Raw genomic sequence first — 17,360 nt, forward strand, 5'->3', positions numbered from 1 at the left:
TAAGCAGTGGGTATGAAGTGTATGAGCTTGATTGGGATGTCTAACCTGAGCGTATGACTTAGTGGAATAATGATAACAAGCGTTTCCTTGAACTGACTAAATTGAGGCAGTTATATTACCAGCCAATCCCATTTGCATTGGAGCCATTCAAGTTTACCAGAGCTTGTCGTGCTGCGATTAATTCACAATTCTCTTGCATACAATGCATTGCGTTTTGGTAAATGTAGCATAGTAAGCCCACAGCTTCGAACATTCTGCTCTGACTGTATAGCACAGAATGTAAATGCACAGTAATTTCAATGTTAATCTGTTTACACTGGTAGCTTCATCAGTATTTGGGGTTAGTTAGGAATTTGAAAAGGTCACAAAGAATAAATCTTTCAGAAATCCTGATAGCAGAACTATAGTTATCAATATTTCTATGTTGATCAGTCTGGAACTGATACCAATGTAAAACCCACCCCTATTTATATGTTCCTGTTCTATTTTCCTCACCTTTCACTTTTCCCTTCTCCTGTTCCTTTGATCATTTCCTTCCATTTCTACTTCATCATCTATTTACCATTCTCACTTTCTCCTTTCCTACCCACTAATTCAATCACGCACTAACTCACACATATGTCTGCCTTCCCTCTGGTAAGTTATCCCTCAAAGACACACACTCTATTACCCAAGATGCACTGCCCCGCTGCGCGCCTGCCTTTTCATTGGCCAATAAAACAACCTGAGCTTTATAGCTCTACCAATTCCAAGTACATCAACTATAAAGGGAGAAAGAGAGAGAGAGAGAGAGAAGAAAGATGAGGAAAAACAAGGAAATTGTGAAGAAAAGGGAGGAAGAGAAAAAGAAAAGAGTGGCTAGAAAGAGGAAATACCCTGTAAAGGGTAGAAGACGGAGAGAAAGCAAGAGTCTACTGCTCAATATGGAAAGAAATGTGAGTGGGTAAGATGAGAGAAAAAGAGAGACGGAGCATAAAGCCTATAAAAATATAGAGAGCCATTCATGACTTATAAAATAACAGCCATCGATGTGCAAACCAAAACTGCAGCGTAGATGAAAGAGATGATATTTTATTGTTCCAGCCCCCAAGTCCCAGCCTGTATAAATAGCTATTGATTCACCATGTTTTATTCAGCCAGCCAGGCGAACTTTCAGGCCTGGGAGACGTCAGCCAGTTGTTGAAGGCAAAGCTGCTGCTCTGTCTAGGCTTTTTCTGCTGCGTTTTAGACTGTTATCTTCTATTGGCTAAAGGTTTTGTCCCAGGTTCCTCAATCTGAGAGGCACTTTAGTCATCTGTCTGGTTTGTAGCAGGGGAGTAATGTGTCGGGAAAGTGGAGGAGAAAACTTCTTATCATTTTACCATCTCAGGTCACTGGCAATAAAACTGACGAAAAAACAAAAAAAGAAGGAAGACTGGTAGAAGCATTGTTTGTGGCTTTAGGCTCTTATTTCAACTTTGGTGGGTTTTGAGGTAGTTCGATTTTAGCCAGAAAAGAGCAGCGGCCTCCAAATATCTAGACAAGGTAGAGTTTCAGTCTCGCATTAAATTCACAATAGAAGCAAAGAGCTACTGAACATAATGGGAACATTCATTCATGTCAGACCTTCTGATCTCTTTTCTAACTATTGCTATCCATAGGAACAGCTTTTCACTAGGGGACAGTGGCAATCCCAATGCATCAAATAATGCAGACAAATGAGCTCAAACTAATTATGAATCTTTTTTTCTGCTTATTAATAACATGAATGTACTGTAGCTTCTGCACCATCATATATCCGAGTCTGGGGCAGCCATTCTATTTTCTCACATATTTACATGGGCTGTGTCCCAATTCAGGGTCTGCACGCTTGAAGTACGCAATTCAAGTGCGGTTACGTCAGCGCCACGTGCCGACGGCTGTCCCAATTCGAAGTGTGCTTCAAATGCATACTCCAAATGTGCCGTCGATTTCCCCAAATATTAAGCGTGGTCCGGTGCACGCTTCGTGGCCCCATATATCCCACAATTCATAGCGCGGCGGTGGGTGTGGAGAATTTTGCCGCAAAATACGGCAGAAGGGAGCGGCCGAAGAGTTTTTTTTTTTTCCAAACTTTATTGAACTTATAAAGCGAACAGTCAGTCATTCCAGTTCAGTTTGTACAGTAGACATACAAGGCAAATAAGAGTAACAATATACAGTACAATGAAATAAGAAGGATAAATAAAGGATAAAAAAAGAAAAAAAGGGGGGGGAATGTGACAGACTTCATAACAACTTTGTACTTGAAAGTTGTGACAGCTCATTCGTTAAACATTTCTGAATGAATTTCAATCAATGATAAACCTTTTTTATTGGAAGTTAATTTAAGAGAGTTTAAGTAATATTCAATTTCAGTCAAAAACAAATTAAATGATGGGGTTGAGTTTTGAAATTTACATTTATGTATGTGGAATTTCCCTAATAAGATGGAGCGGCCGAAGAGTGAACTGTCAAAAGTACTGAATATGACGTCACTTATTTATGTGCGAATGTTTAATAATTAAAGTCGGTCATATATCCACAAACAAGCTGAAAGTCAGTGAGATATATATATATCTATAGATATAGATATATATATATATATAGATATAGATATATATATAGTTATTTACTAACTAATCTTAAATGACTGTTCAGCACAGAAATGAAGCCCAACAATCATGTTTTACAGTCCCGTGGTCTCAGCCTCAGATACTCAACTAATCAAAGTGATGTCATGACAGAAATGAATGACCAACAAAACATTTTTCTCCTTCATTTCTGTCAAACAATGCTGTATATAACCTGTCTTGCGATTATTATCATGGTTGCTAGGCAACCTGAACAGCGCGACGAAGCGTATACAGTCCCATTTCACAAGCCTCTCACTTCCGCACGTCTCGTACTTATAGTACGCACCGTACGTAGTACGCGTAGTGCGCGTACTTCAAGCGTGCAGACCCTGAATTGGGACACAGCCATGGTCTCCCTTACTTTGCGTCTTTCCTTTCTTCTGCTCTGTCCTGTCGTATGTCCTCACTCTTTGCATTTGTATTTGCTCCAGCACATCCATCCAAAGTCACGTATTCACACATCAGTACTACAGCCTGGGGCCTAGTTGAAGTGATGCACCCAGCTATCAATGCCTTTGATTTGACTGTTAATGGGCTGACGTGGACCACCCAACGTCCATGATTTTGAATTCCTGAATTCGTCCTCCAACAAATGTGCTATTTCACTCTAACACACTCCCATGCACACTCGAAGCTACCCATTTTCCCTTTGTGTCTATCCACATCACTTGTTTCTTTTCATGTCCTTGCTTTCTTTTCCTTATTCATTCTTGTTCAGTCTTGTTTTTATCTTCCTCTTTATCACCGTTATTATTTTCCTCGTTGTCTTCTTTTTTACTCACTCCCACTAATCTGCTTTGAGTGTATATCAATGCAGTATTCTCATTTTAAATTGAGAGTAATGGTGCTAAAGATTATCAATACATTAAATTAAAACCCTTCCTGGAATCCATAATCATCACTGTTTGATTGTGCAAATGTGTTTGTGTCTAAATTAGCCTATCATCTATTCATTGCATTTCTGTTCCAAAACTTTATGCTGTTTTCAGTTTGTTTGTCCACCTTTTTCTTTCTTTTCCACCTTACCTTATAACCCCTTTGTGTCATTCTGTGCTGTTCATTCTGAAATATGACATATTGTCTTTAGTCCTGAATGCAAACTGGAGAGGTCATAGTCATGTTGTTCCTCCAGAACAGTTCTGTTGTTTTTTCCCCCTGTCTCCCTCAAAATGTTTTTATTCTTACTCAGTTATTTCTGTGTATTATGCATCTCTTAAGGATCTTTCTCCTTGTTAGTTAATGTATTTGGTAACTTTTCAGTTGATGTGAGTCATTTAGACATTTAGTGATGTGATCTTTCTAGGTGAGGTAGCTCTGCAAGTTGGCAAAAGACTTATGGCTCACTCGTTTTGTTGTTTCTGTCTCTCTGGTTCAGTCTCCTGCTCTACCTGCCTCTTTGTTTTCACTTTCACACTTTATCCAGTACGTTTTTTCACACTTTGTGGCTAAAGGACAAACAGATATGTACTCGGACAAGCACTTACACACAACCACAAAGTGCTGAAATGTGTTTGGAGTTGATTTGCTTTTAATGTGTTTTTTCCCACCACTCAATAATCTTTTGTACTGACTGTCATTCACAATGACAGCTGTCCTCCTGTGTTTTATCGTGCGTGTTTGTGTGTGCCCATGTGTGCAGTCATTGATGGTTTCACAGTGTGGAAACTTGCCAGTAGCAACACCACGACAGACATTGACAGTTCTTTTAACAGAAGAACTATTTTAGTGTTTCTGCCAGTTTAATGGTTACGGGTCAATTTGCTCAATTTGTTCCAGTCTCAAAGTGGAGATCGTGGAGAGACACACAGACCTATTGTAAAGAGCCATCATCTCTTGAACTCCAAAAATTGATTTGTACTGCATTTAGCAGACAATTTAATAACTGATGATTGATTTACTGGATCTTTTAGATGTGTCAGTGGAGGTGTTTGGAAGACGGTGACTCCGAATTTAAAGCTTACTTTCTTTTGTTTTGTTTTTTGTTTTTTTCTGATTTGAAGATTAAAAAATAGAAGAAAGAAAATCAGTCTATTTTGATATTCTTTACAGGTTGAAATTACTGTTTATACCATAACATATTTTACCCTCTAAGACTGCACTTAAGCTGGCATTTTTGAAATTGAATCAAATCAAATGAAATGTCTAATGGGAAAATTGAACATTCATGTTGACAAAAGAAAGATCACTGATTGCAATTCCCCTCAGGCCATGCAGCATTTATAGCATTTTTCATTTTATTGGTTGGTTGTACAGCCAACTGTACACCAGCTGTACATCAGTGAATCCAAAGGATGCTGTTGCATGCCTGCGTGTACAATTAGATGAACGCATAAATGTGTTCTTTTTAAATTTTGAAGCATTATTCAACCGAACCAAACTACTTATGGATAAAAAAACGAAAACAGATATTATTGATTGAAATCAAGCATTACAAAAATTGGTTTAAACAAATTGATATCTAAAACCTCAAGTGCAACGTTAAACCAAACCTGCTTGTTCCTTCCTTTAAAAAATAAATAAATAAAAGATATTTCAGTCATGTTAAAATTAAATGAGCTATCACTTGTTTATTTAAATTGCGTGAGTGAAACAAATGTAAACAGATGAATAAATAAAGCTGAATTATGTAAGTGCATTTAAATGTAAAATTTTCCCATCTACCTCTAGATTACCTATAAGGCACTGAGCTCCTTGGACCCCAGTGCTGATCTGACAACCCAGCGGGGACAAGTTTTCAAGCAGAGGAATGAGACCCACCATCTGTTTGTTGGGCTGTACCCAGGAACCACCTACTTCTTCACCCTTAAAGCATCTACCAACAAGGGCTTTGGTCCGCCTGTCACTACCCGCATAACCACCAAGATTGCAGGTAAACAATACTGTTAGGTGTTATTTGCTTCTTAAAACATTAATACCACATACAGACAGTAAAAGCGTGTTTATTAGACAGCCTGTGTGCTGACATGTCAGTCAGTTGCACTATAAATAAGCGTTTTAATTTGTGTCTCTCTTTGTCTGAATGACCATTTGGTTGTTCTCCCATCTGGCTTTGTATCCCCCTGTTTGTGTCACCAGCCTTGGTCCACAGAAAATGTCAGTCGCTGCACAAAAAAAGGAAAAACAATCAACTTTTGTGGCAAGAATTGTGAAGTGCCCTCATATGTTAATACAGCTCTTTATTCTTGAATGAGAGAACATTATCATTTCAACTGTTTAGAGAAGGCTATGCTGTGATGGCCAAATGACAGAATGACTGATGCTAAATAAAACCCTTCAGCTCATTCTTTGTTATCTAAATCTCTCTGTGTGCCTTTCTGATTTCACATTTTGCCTTTTTTTTTTTCCAACAATTCTCCTGTAAGCCCTTTACAAATCTTTTACTGGATTGTCTCTCCTTTGTGGTTTGTTTAGCTAGTTAGACCTCATTGAGGCAGTTGTGACCTTTGAAAAAACAAAAGAAAACAGAAAGCTCTGAGGAGACACTCCCTGTAAGTTTGTGCTAAACCGATAAACTCTTATGGTTACAAGTCAACTTTATAGAGAAGGAACTCTGAATAAGTATCGCATTACTGAGAATAATTTTAATTTAGGAATGAATACAAAAGCTGCAGAGTAAAATATGAACATTTAGAAATATAAACCACTCGGTATTTCACTGAAAGCTTGTCACTTCCACATTTGTCAGTCTCATTACATAGTTGACTAGCATACATAGATCTTGTGCTTTCACTTTGTTTCAAAAGAGGCTCTGTATTCAAACCACTTCACTTATCTGTATTCAGTCCTGGAGTCTGTTAAGTGCCACAACAAGTGTCCACTCTTTTACTAAAAAAAGCAGTGTGGTTTATAAAAAATGTGGCCTGAAATTGTTTTCTGTTAACGACACTATTCAACTTAGTTCAATTCCATTCGGTTTTATTGATATAGCGCCAAATCACAACAGCAGTTGCTTTAAGCTCTTTATATTGTATAGTAAAAACCCTACAATAATACAACCCAACAATAATACAGTAAACTACAATATACGCTACCATGTGTTGACAGTATACACGTCACTTCTATTCCCTATAATATAAAAAACAAAACAAAATGTGGGTTTGTGGCTTAAAGTCAAATGCGAATATACCACTGAATCCTTGTCACAGTGCTGCTGTACACGATGAAGTCCTGACTGATCTAGAAGATGAATGCGTAATGTGTTAACAGTATGTTTTAAGTGTTGTCCTATCTGTCAACACCTACAGTGATTTTTAGTGTGACCTTTCCACCGAGCCTCTGTTCTTCCATCATCCTTTCAAAACTTAACAACACATTGCCAAGAGGAACAAAAAGGAAATGTGGTGCCTCCACACATAACAGATGTGTCTTCTTTCAAATGTCACGCCATCACCAATCTTTATTATCTCGTTCAGGAGCTACATGATGTAGAGATTTAAATTAAATGCTGCAGACACATAGAGATGGATGGACAGAGTGGCGGGGGTAGGATTCATGCTAATAACCTGAATGCCATACCAATCAGGGAAAAAAGTGTTGATGTTCTACTCAGACATTTATATGCTGCACCTCCAGTATGAGGACATGACAGATGTGAAATTAAAATTTGAGTGTAATAGAATAGCTGTGAAGCCCTCGGCGGTGAAGCTTACATCTACTTCTTCTTTACCTTTATACATCCTGATAATGTCATTCTGGTTGAGATATACTGTGATGTTAAAAAAACAGAACATTTCATAGCAATTTAGCATTTACATGTTTTAAATCAGGGATTCGACATACACATGGGAGGGTGCGTTTTTTCTTCCATTGTTGACTCAGAGGAAACATAGCTGGCTTTGCCATATGCCCGTCCGTCTTTGTCAGTGACGAAGAAGTAGACCTCAAAGGTTGGGTTTTTTTAGACTTCTTTTTTTATTCAAGTTACATTTAATAGTTACATTAACCCTTTAAAGGTGAGACCATAAAAAAATGTATTTGTATACTACCACAAAGGTACTAGAATGCCTTTCTGGTAATATCTTGCAAAGCACTGTTGGTGTGCATGTAAGTCAAGAAACATATTGTATTTCTGTGATTTTATACCTTTACAAACCCTTTGTACAGAGTTACTTTTGGGATTGGTTTTGGGATGTATCGCTATTTCTAAAACATGTGTCATTAGAAGGAGGATGATTGTTGGTCAGCTAGCATGTTCACTTGTTTCAAATTGCAGTCAAACCCTTTTGAGATATTGGTTTCTTGTTCAATAGGGCACAGTCTCTCGTACAGACAATCCATCAGTCTGAGATGCATAGGTCAAAGATATATCCAAACAGGGATATATCTTCTTTGCTAGGGTCTTGTACATGTGTATGAGCATGCTACAAAGATCAGTGTCTCCAATATGTTCACTGCAGGCATGAATGAGTCAAGGGCAAAGGTCATCTGTCTTTGTGTGGGCATCATTATTCCAATGTTCGATAGTCGAAAGAGGATTGATCCCACAGGCATCAGATTGCATGGCCTTGCCCCATAAAGTTAGATGCTCCGTCTATTATTTATTAAACAGGAAGAAAAACCCAAAAATGACAAATCATGCACTGTCACAATGCTTGTAACATCTCGGTATACAAATATATGTCAGTATAGTAGAATTACACATCCTTGTACTTTTTTCTTGACATTTATCATATTTACAGTTTTTAAAAGATCTCATATTTTATTCATCATGTGTAAGAACTGTACCTCCTATGTGCTGGCTCTGGGCGTGAATCGTTGATGGGCAAAGCACATGTATCTTTATGTGGACCTCTTTGCTCCATTGTTTGACAGTCCAAAGAGACATGATCCCACAGGCATCAGATTGCATGATTGCTTTGGCCTTGTCACATAAAGTTTTACAGTCCAAAACAAAAACCATGTATTGTTACAATTCATGTAAAATGTCAGTATACTAATGTATAGTATGCTAAAGTTACCAGAATTCACGTACAATGCTAATAAATCTGCATATTTTGTTCTAGACATTTACTATATTTATACTTGTGAAATTGTTTTAGCCTTAATTTCATCTGATAGATAAATAAAAGTGTTATATAAACACCAATGATCAGAAAAGTTTTCATTTGTTTTGTAACGAGACATTTTGAGTTGCATTAGCTTCAGGTCACAACTTTTACCACGAAGGGACAAATCAGCCATGTTTTTAGAAAATTATTTAAACCTTATAAAACTGTCTTATTTTGAACTTGTCATGTTACTTAATTATTTTCATTAAAGGCTTCCTGGAGGGCAGCTAATTAAAAAGGTCTTTCATTTCAAGACAGATTAACATCCGGTGGGTTTTTTTCTGAGAATAACAAAACTATGACATGGCTCAAACAGGTTAACTTAATTTCAGTGTCTTTTTAAGAAAGGTATAAGGACTCAAAATGTGCTCTACCAAATGACTGACCACAACCCAGAGCTTTTTAAATTATGCTGGCCAATAAAATTGTCCGTGTACGGTAACCTGTTTTAAAATTTAAATTTGTTAAACCTTTTCAGCCCCCATGATGCCAGAGTATGAGTCAGAGTCTCCACTTAATGAGACCGACACAACCATCACTATCCTGCTGAAACCTGCCCAGTCCCGCGGAGCACCTATCAGGTAATTTCTTAACATTCCTTAACAAAATTTTAGTTTCTTTTTCATAGAGTTTCTTTTACTATCCTCTGCTGTCCTATTCACATTTTTCCTCCCAGCATCCCATCTACCTCCTTTTCATTACACCCCCTACTTTTTTCCATCCATGTTCTTTTGGTCTTCCTTCAGGGCCCTTGTAGAGCCATTGCAGTTACTCACACATATAAGTCTAATTTGTATGCAAAGGAATTCAGAGAATGATTTTTTTTTTTAAAAATTTGTCAGTGAAACATTTTGCCATTACTCATTTTGCTTTTTGTGACTTTTTGGCTATTCACTAGTGGAATTGCAACTTCTACTGGACATTGCAGGCCCAAGTGTCTGATACTTTAGCTGGTTACTTGAAACTTTGCTTTAATTTAAGGTTTCAGCCATCAAATTCTTAACATAAGGAAATGGAAATTTGGATTTTATTGAGCATATTGTACAGAAAACACCGTATTCATAGTCGTATACATAGATATTGATGGTGTTATTAATTTATACCATACATGTGAAAACAAGGACTAAACAGTATAAAAGAAAAAAGCCTCAGCATAAACTAACACTTGGAGTGGGTTTTTAGCTTGGCTCACAAAGTGTGTCTGTACTTTGCTGACACTACCAGTTTTGGTTAACTAAAAGACACATTTAACACAAAATGTAATTAATGCTAATTCTTAGTTTTATCAACATTCAACAAAAAGTCAAACAGGACAAACAGCACCCACATGTCTCTTAAGGCCCCGGATAAACAGGCCTTGTGACCAGTCAGTGGCAACCATGAGACACAAGGGAAAAAGTGTGTAATCTGGTGGCTGCAAGTTGCTAACTGTCAGTGAAATTGACTATATGAGCCTCATTCAGACAGGCCAGTGGCACCTGCTGATCACTAAGGAAGAGTGAATGCTGCAGTGGTTGCTGGAGGTTGCTGACAGTCACTGGTCATTGGTTGCAAAGAGGTATCCAATCAAAAATCTTTTGATTGCTTTGGTCTCTAGCAGGTTGCCATAGTCAGCAGCAGATTGTGCGGCTTGTCTAGCAACCGGAGAAATCACAACGTTTGTGGTGCAAGAACATCTTTGCAAATGACTTCTCCAATAAATAGATTGTATTTGCATGTTCTGTAAAATCCCTTAGAATGCTTTTATCAGGCACACACAGGTTTTATTTTCCCAGTCACCAGTCCACTGTATTCACTTCAAAACAAAGCAGCGAGTGAAGGCACCCAGCTAATTTATTTCTTTTCCTTTTCTCATTTTTTCAGCCAGCATGTTTTTAATTAAAAGTTCACTTTGAACATGTGATCTCATCCATTTAATTGGTGCAGGGGAGAACATTATTCTCGCTCGCCTTTAGGGAAATAGAGCTTCGACAATGCTGTGTGGAGAATATATATCACTTCAATTTAGACTTTGGGAAATGGATTTGTGAAATGTGAGTGTAGGTCAGTGGTTTAGCATTAATTTTTGTAAATCCCTTATCATATCTCATCATTAATCACCCGCAGATGGCAAATATATCTCATGTTGAATTAGGCCGCACCCTCATCGCTACCATCTTCATGTGTTTATCAACTAGAGAAAAGCCCATTAATGTGTTTGCTTATTATGTGTGTTTGGTGCAAGTATTACATATTTTAAGTGCCAACAGATGTACGTGTGGAAGCAGGAAAAAAAGGCATCTGTTTGTTAATGTGCACACAAATGTTTTTGCTGCAATTGTTTTCTTATTCATCCTGCAGATCAGAGCATCTGAAATTTAGGAGGTTAGATAAGATTTTTTTTTTCTCGAAAAGGCTCTGTAAAGCGAAGCAGCTGTTGAGACACACACTCATAAGACACACACATCAGGCTGCATGCTCAGGTGCCTACAAGTTCACTTTCACATAAATGCACACAAACGGAAACCATTGTAAATGTTTACAGTGACTGTCAGTGCAGATATGCACCAGTTGATTAAAATCCAGTGCTTAATATTGTGTAGGTCTCCTTCATGCTGCTAAAACAGCTGCTGGGCCTGTCATGGAATCTCTGAGGTTGTCCTGTGGTATATGACAGTAGCACATTATAGATTATTTGAGCCCAGCGGGTTAAGATTTAGACTTCTATGGATCTGGCTTGTTCTCGGGCATCCTGAGTCTCGAGGTTGGCTAAGCATCATGGATTCTGTTACATTCCTTCAACATGTCTTGATGAGATTTTGCAAAGTGAACAGTGCATTGTCCTGCTGTGCAAAACCACTGACATTGGTGGGTGGTGTTGCCATGATAGAGTGGCTTGGCTGGAAGGAATATTACTTCAGTGTGACACAAAATGACATCCACATAATATAGTTGCTCCAAAACAGGAACATGAAGAAAATAACTCTCAAAAATCTCTCAGTTTTACTTGCCAATATATTCATACATACATGCTCCATTCATCAGAGTGCATGACAAAAAACATGTCTGCAAGCCTCAGCAAAACACTTTCTAGAAGTATACAGTACCAGTGGAAGGTCTGAACAAACTTTTCATTGGTACTGATGAGATATATTTATTTCAAGCCTTAACTGTAAACTTCAACTTTAAAGCTTAAAACCAAGTTTTAACAGTGACAGTAACAGCTGTCTATTTGAGGAAAAAAAACAAACAAAAACCCCCCAAAGAACACACATACACACACAGTGATTTCTTCACTTTTCGAATTCACTCGCTTTATGTTGCCTAATAATCACACAGCCATCCACCAGTCTCAGAAAATCCCCTTACTCTAAATGTTCAAGCTGTAAAGGTGTAACATCTCACAAACAGAGTAAAGGTACAATAACACACGTACACACACCTATGGATATGTATTCAAAGACATGGATAGTTACAACAGAAGCACACACACATATAAGGGCTCCCAAGCGCTCGACACAGACCCACACATACACAATTCCCTATCCGCTCCTTGTGCTAGGCCCCTGCTTCATCCCTTGTGCAGTCTCTGAAAGCCATTAGTTTGAAATGGATATTTTACCAGAAAGGCAGAAACAGCAAAGAGAGTGACAGTAAGGGAGAGAGAGAGGGACTCATCTTTGGTCATCAGCAATTATCTTTTATGAAAGCTGCCAAACGGGAACAGGGGATAATTGGCCGCGGCCCCCTTCACAGAAACATACATTTCCCTAATTGCGTATAATTGTGAAGTGAGTTCTTGGCGTGGAGGACGGAGGTAATTGCGGAGGGCCGCTGCGTTTGTCCTGACCGCTAAAGGAGCCCTCAGCCATTCATGAAGCCTCTCAGAGTGTAATGGAAACACACATACACATGAAAGCAGCTCCACTGCACAAAGATAGATGTTCATTCAAGTATATAAACACCCCACTACACATGTGTTAAAATACACACAAGCACAAGCACACCTGCCAAAGCACATACAGGTAAATGCGCACCTGTTAGAGAGCATGCACACACACACGTGCTATTGATGTACACATAAAGAATATAAGGCAAGAGGAGACACGTTTGGACTTTGAAAAAGATCCATTCATTTCTACCCTCACCGTTCTCTTATATACACACACACACACACACACACACACACACACACACACACACACACACACACACACACACACGTATTTTCTTCCTTTAAGCTGTACTGGGGTGCTGAATCAGCACAGGAAATGATTTGCCAGGAACTTTGTTTGAAGTTTAGCTTCTAAAGTATATCTGTCGTTCAGAAATAAGTGACCCTTATAACAAATTATACGCCTTTTTAATGGTTAGTTTGGGATTTTGTGAATTTTTTTCCCCCTCATAGCAGACCTCGGGCCTCTTCTGCTAATGCTTTCATTGTAATAATGAATTTAAAGCACTCTGTGAGCTACAGGGGATAGTAAAGTTGAAGTAGAGTTGTCAGTTTTATGTGTTATGTCCCTATTTCAAAACAAAGTCTGTCTCTACTGTACTAACTGGACAAATAACAGTTGAAATATTGTCAGTTTATTGTGATTAATTTTTTATTCTTTTCAAAAACTCTGGCTGTTGTCGTTGCCACGTAAACCATCTCCTCATAAGTATTGCTTTAGCTAGTGATAAGTAGATTTGTTCCTGTTTCAGTAAACAACATAAGACACTACTTTTAAAGACATCATTTATTTTTCCAGCTCCTACCAGCTTGTTGTGAAGGAGGTGCGCAAATCCAAGACCCGCCGTGCCGCTTCTGAAGCCCCCGAGTGTTTTTCTGTCCCAGTGAGCTTCCGCAATGCCTCCATCTTGGACTCACCCTATTACATTGCTGCTGAATTACCACCGTCCAGCCTCACGGTGGTACAGCCCTTCACTGTGGGGGACAACAAGAGCTATGGTGGTTTCTGGAACCCTCCGCTGTCACCTGCCAAGAGCTACAGCATCTACTACCAGGCAATGAGCAGAGCCAATGGGGTGAGTCTCAACTCTCCAGAAGTACCCATTGTAACAGGAAGTGGCATGTTCATATTTCCCATTTGGCCATATTAGATTTTATTTAAAAGTAATTAGACAAATTAGATTAGTTTACATTGTGGGTTTATTGTCATGTCATTAATAACGGGAATAATAGTGACTTTTGAGGCGCACAACACATGGTGTAACAAATTTGATATGAAGCTTTACCAGGATTATCTTATTTTTATTTGTCATAAAAAATAATTTTAAAAAAACAGCAACTTTAAAACCATTCTTTGGCAAGCAAAAGCAAAAGTAAAAACAAAAATATTATTTCTCCATCTCAGCAGATTATTTAAAAAAAGGGCCAACAATTCTGTTCCTAAGTCATTAATGTGACAGCAAGTGATTGAAGTTAGAATACATTATGTTATGGGCGTCTTGCGTGACTTCTCAAGCCTGTAGTTTAATATACTGAAGGTTATGTGTTTGCTTATCAGAATAAATAAATAATTAATATAAAAGAACACAATTACAACTCCCTCTGGGAATCCCCACTCCTAGCATTCAGCTGTTGATGTCTGTTTGCTGCCCTTTTTGTCTGGTAATTATACTGTCTGCGAATACAACAACACCTCGCCCACCTCCCGCCACCCGTGTCCTTCTCATAACTCATTCACAACTTCAACTTGGCTTTTGAATTTCCATACTACTCTGAACTCCTGTGGGGGTTATTTTAATTTTCCAACGCTGTAACCACGGTAACTCAGTTTGGAGAGCGAAGCCGGGTGAGCTGGCTGACTGTTGTGATGTAATATCCTCCTCCAGAAAGCAGATTTCCCACAATGCAGTCATATGGAGAAAGGCTGTGTGCAAGCGGGTGTGTGTAGGGGGGGGAATTCTTGCATGACTGAACAAGTGTGACTGTGAGCAGATGAGTATTCATTTAAAAGTGTAAATACTCGCTCGTGTGCCCCACTTTTGTGTATCGTGTGTGCTTTGCACACCTGTATGTACAGACCCCAAATCCAGTCAAATCAGAGTTCCTTATTTGATTGGATTTCAGTCAATCCAATCAGTTTCAGGTTTGTTTAGATGATGAATTGGGGCATTGTGTGGGTGCTTAGTGGTTAAAACGGAAATAAAAATGCAAGCGCACCTGTGTAGTTGCCTTAAACAAGATGATTTGATAAGGAAATCAGGCATAGAAATAGACACGTGTTCATAAAGCATGATTTTTTTGTTTTTTACCTGATTATACTTCTCTTTTAAATTTCAAGTGATTGCAACAACCAGGGTGGTCTATCGATTTTACTTTCCCAGACAGAAAAATGTCAGATAAATGTTAAATAAGTAAGATTTAAAATGATGGACTTTACTGCAGTCTGATCAAACCATTTGAATTACATGTCAAAAGGAAAAGTCAGTCGTTATTACTACATTACTACATACACTATATAATACATGAGTCGACTTTTGTTGTGATTTGGCATCATACAATTAAAAATTAATTGAATTAAAACATTTTAATTTCAGGCACAAATCTTTGATATTTTGTGACTGCATTGCTGTGCAACAGTCTCTTTTTAACTAACCAGGGTTACATACAGTATATTTCAGGGATCTGAGGTGAGTAAAATCAAGGAGTCAAAACCTCCAAAGATAATTATTAATGTGGATAATAGTGAAATCCTAAAGTGGCAAGAGTAATCATATTGTTCCACAACATACATTACATATAGGACACAGGACTCCTGAACACGGTGAATGAAAATAGGTTGAACACAACTGGACTTTTTGAAGGGCACATCACCTTTCTCACACACCCACGCACACAGGGTCATGTGCAGACAGACATCACACACACACACAAAAATCCAGGTCTTGAGTCAGTTGTTATTTTTTTTGGAGCCATGCTTGCTACTCAGATCTAGCCAGCAGATTCACTGTGGACATTTTCATCCGCTCTGAAATGACTGCAGAGCCACATTGGTGCAGAAAGAAGACAGTCAGTATTTATTTAATGTATTCTGTAAATTGCATTTAGTAATAATATGTGAAAGTGATAGTTTGTCAATCAAGGATTTAAGTTATCTGTAGTCCTCACAAAGTCCTGTGATTTGTTTAATTTCTTTGCTGTCAGTCATTTCGTAGTGTAGGTGTCACTTTTTTTCTGCAGCAGTAGATGTCTCATATTGGAAAGAAACTCCTCATTTACATTTTAGAGGACTTGGCTCATTTGTCGTAGTTTGATCCCATGGATGAAAGTCTGTTTCTCATTCTCTGCCTGCCTTGGATAATCCTACTACTTTTTTCTCCCCCTCTGAGCTCCACCTGTCTATCAAGGAGAATGTCTATCCGCAATCGTTTTCCTTCTTTTTTTTCTACCATATCTCTTGAGGACATTTAGAAGAAATTGTTCTCTCAATCCACCCACTCTCCATCTCTTCATTGCTCACTGCTGTTTTTTTCTCTTTCATCTAATAAAAACAATCAAATTCTTTTTTTAATCTTCTTCCTCCCTTTCCTAAATTCTCTCCATCTCCATCTGACTTCCTCTATGCTTATGACAAATGTTTTCTCTGATTTAACCCTTCATGCTCATCTGTTGCTCACCTAGTGTTGTTAATTTTTTAATATAGAAGCAGGACAAAAGTCTGAAAAAAGATTAAATGTGTCTGAAAGATAATATACACAGAGCTACCTGAAGTAATAGGTTTAAAGAAGGGCGACTGAGAAAGGTCTAACCAAGATTTACTTGTCAACATACATAAAATGATCCGTGGATAAAATGGATAAAAAACAGGATGGGAAATTTGGAAGAAATTCATGGGAGGACAAAAGGAGGTGAAGGATTTTGGAGATTCTGGAGTCAGGGAAGGTGGAAGTATTTGAAGAAAATGGTAAAGGAGGAGGAAGTAGAATGCAAGGAGAAATGGGGTGGGAAATGGCACAAAACAAAAGGAAAGTGTGACAAACATGGAAAAACATGCCCTTCTGCAGTGTGAGAAATGCAGAAATACACCTTTCTTGACAAGTAAAAAGCCTCAGGGGTTGGCCAAGATGCTCTGACAATCAACGTCACACACGCACACGCACCAAGCAAGCCTCAGAGTGCAGTTTTTGGAGAGTGTAGGAGAGAGACAGAGGAAGTTTTACCAACTGACAGTCAGTGTCAATCAAGATGCACTCAGATGACTCAGAAATCCCTAAATGCATTTTTTCTGTGTGCTGGTGTATGACTAAGGCTCACACACTTTCGTACGTTTGGCTTGTGGGTAAGTGTGTAGGAATTTTTGCACGTACATATGTCTAAGTTTGCATTTGTGATAGACTTATTAAGATTCTATTCATTAAACAGCCATTTTTCAAATTAAACAATGGAAGCATATACTGTGCATGAGCAATTCATGCCCATGCGTTTGCCTGCTCATCTGAGTATCAAGAGTTTTTGGTAAAAGAATGAGCTTCAGGAAAAAGAAAAAGAAACAAAGTGTCAAAGACAGGGTAACATTATTATTATTTTTTTTTAAAGTTGTTACCCTGGCTACATGGGGTTGCCTGGGAACTCCAACAGCTAATCACAGTATCCAGAAGTCACAGAAAAAACATACATGATTGAAAATCCTACCAGTCGGTTAGAACACTGAGCCAACCAACTGTGATTGAATTGGGGAAAAAAGGAGAG

At 38.3% G+C, this 17,360-nt stretch overlaps 1 protein-coding gene across 8 annotated transcripts in view; it reads left to right on the forward strand.

The window, feature by feature from the left end:
* Window positions 1-17,360, forward strand: part of ptprt (protein tyrosine phosphatase receptor type T) — a 310,486-nt gene that overhangs the window by 169,422 nt on the left and 123,704 nt on the right. For all 8 annotated transcript variants that reach the window (XM_082534416.1, XM_082534409.1, XM_082534410.1 and 5 more), the window contains exons 12-14: window positions 5,301-5,502; window positions 9,159-9,261; window positions 13,414-13,690. In XM_082534416.1, the coding sequence (XP_082390542.1) occupies window positions 5,301-5,502; window positions 9,159-9,261; window positions 13,414-13,690 (582 nt within the window). The remainder of the gene's footprint in view (window positions 1-5,300; window positions 5,503-9,158; window positions 9,262-13,413; window positions 13,691-17,360) is intronic.

This window comes from Aulonocara stuartgranti, assembly GCF_965226115.1.
Source record: "Aulonocara stuartgranti genome assembly, chromosome: 5".
Lineage (NCBI taxonomy): Eukaryota > Metazoa > Chordata > Actinopteri > Cichliformes > Cichlidae > Aulonocara > Aulonocara stuartgranti.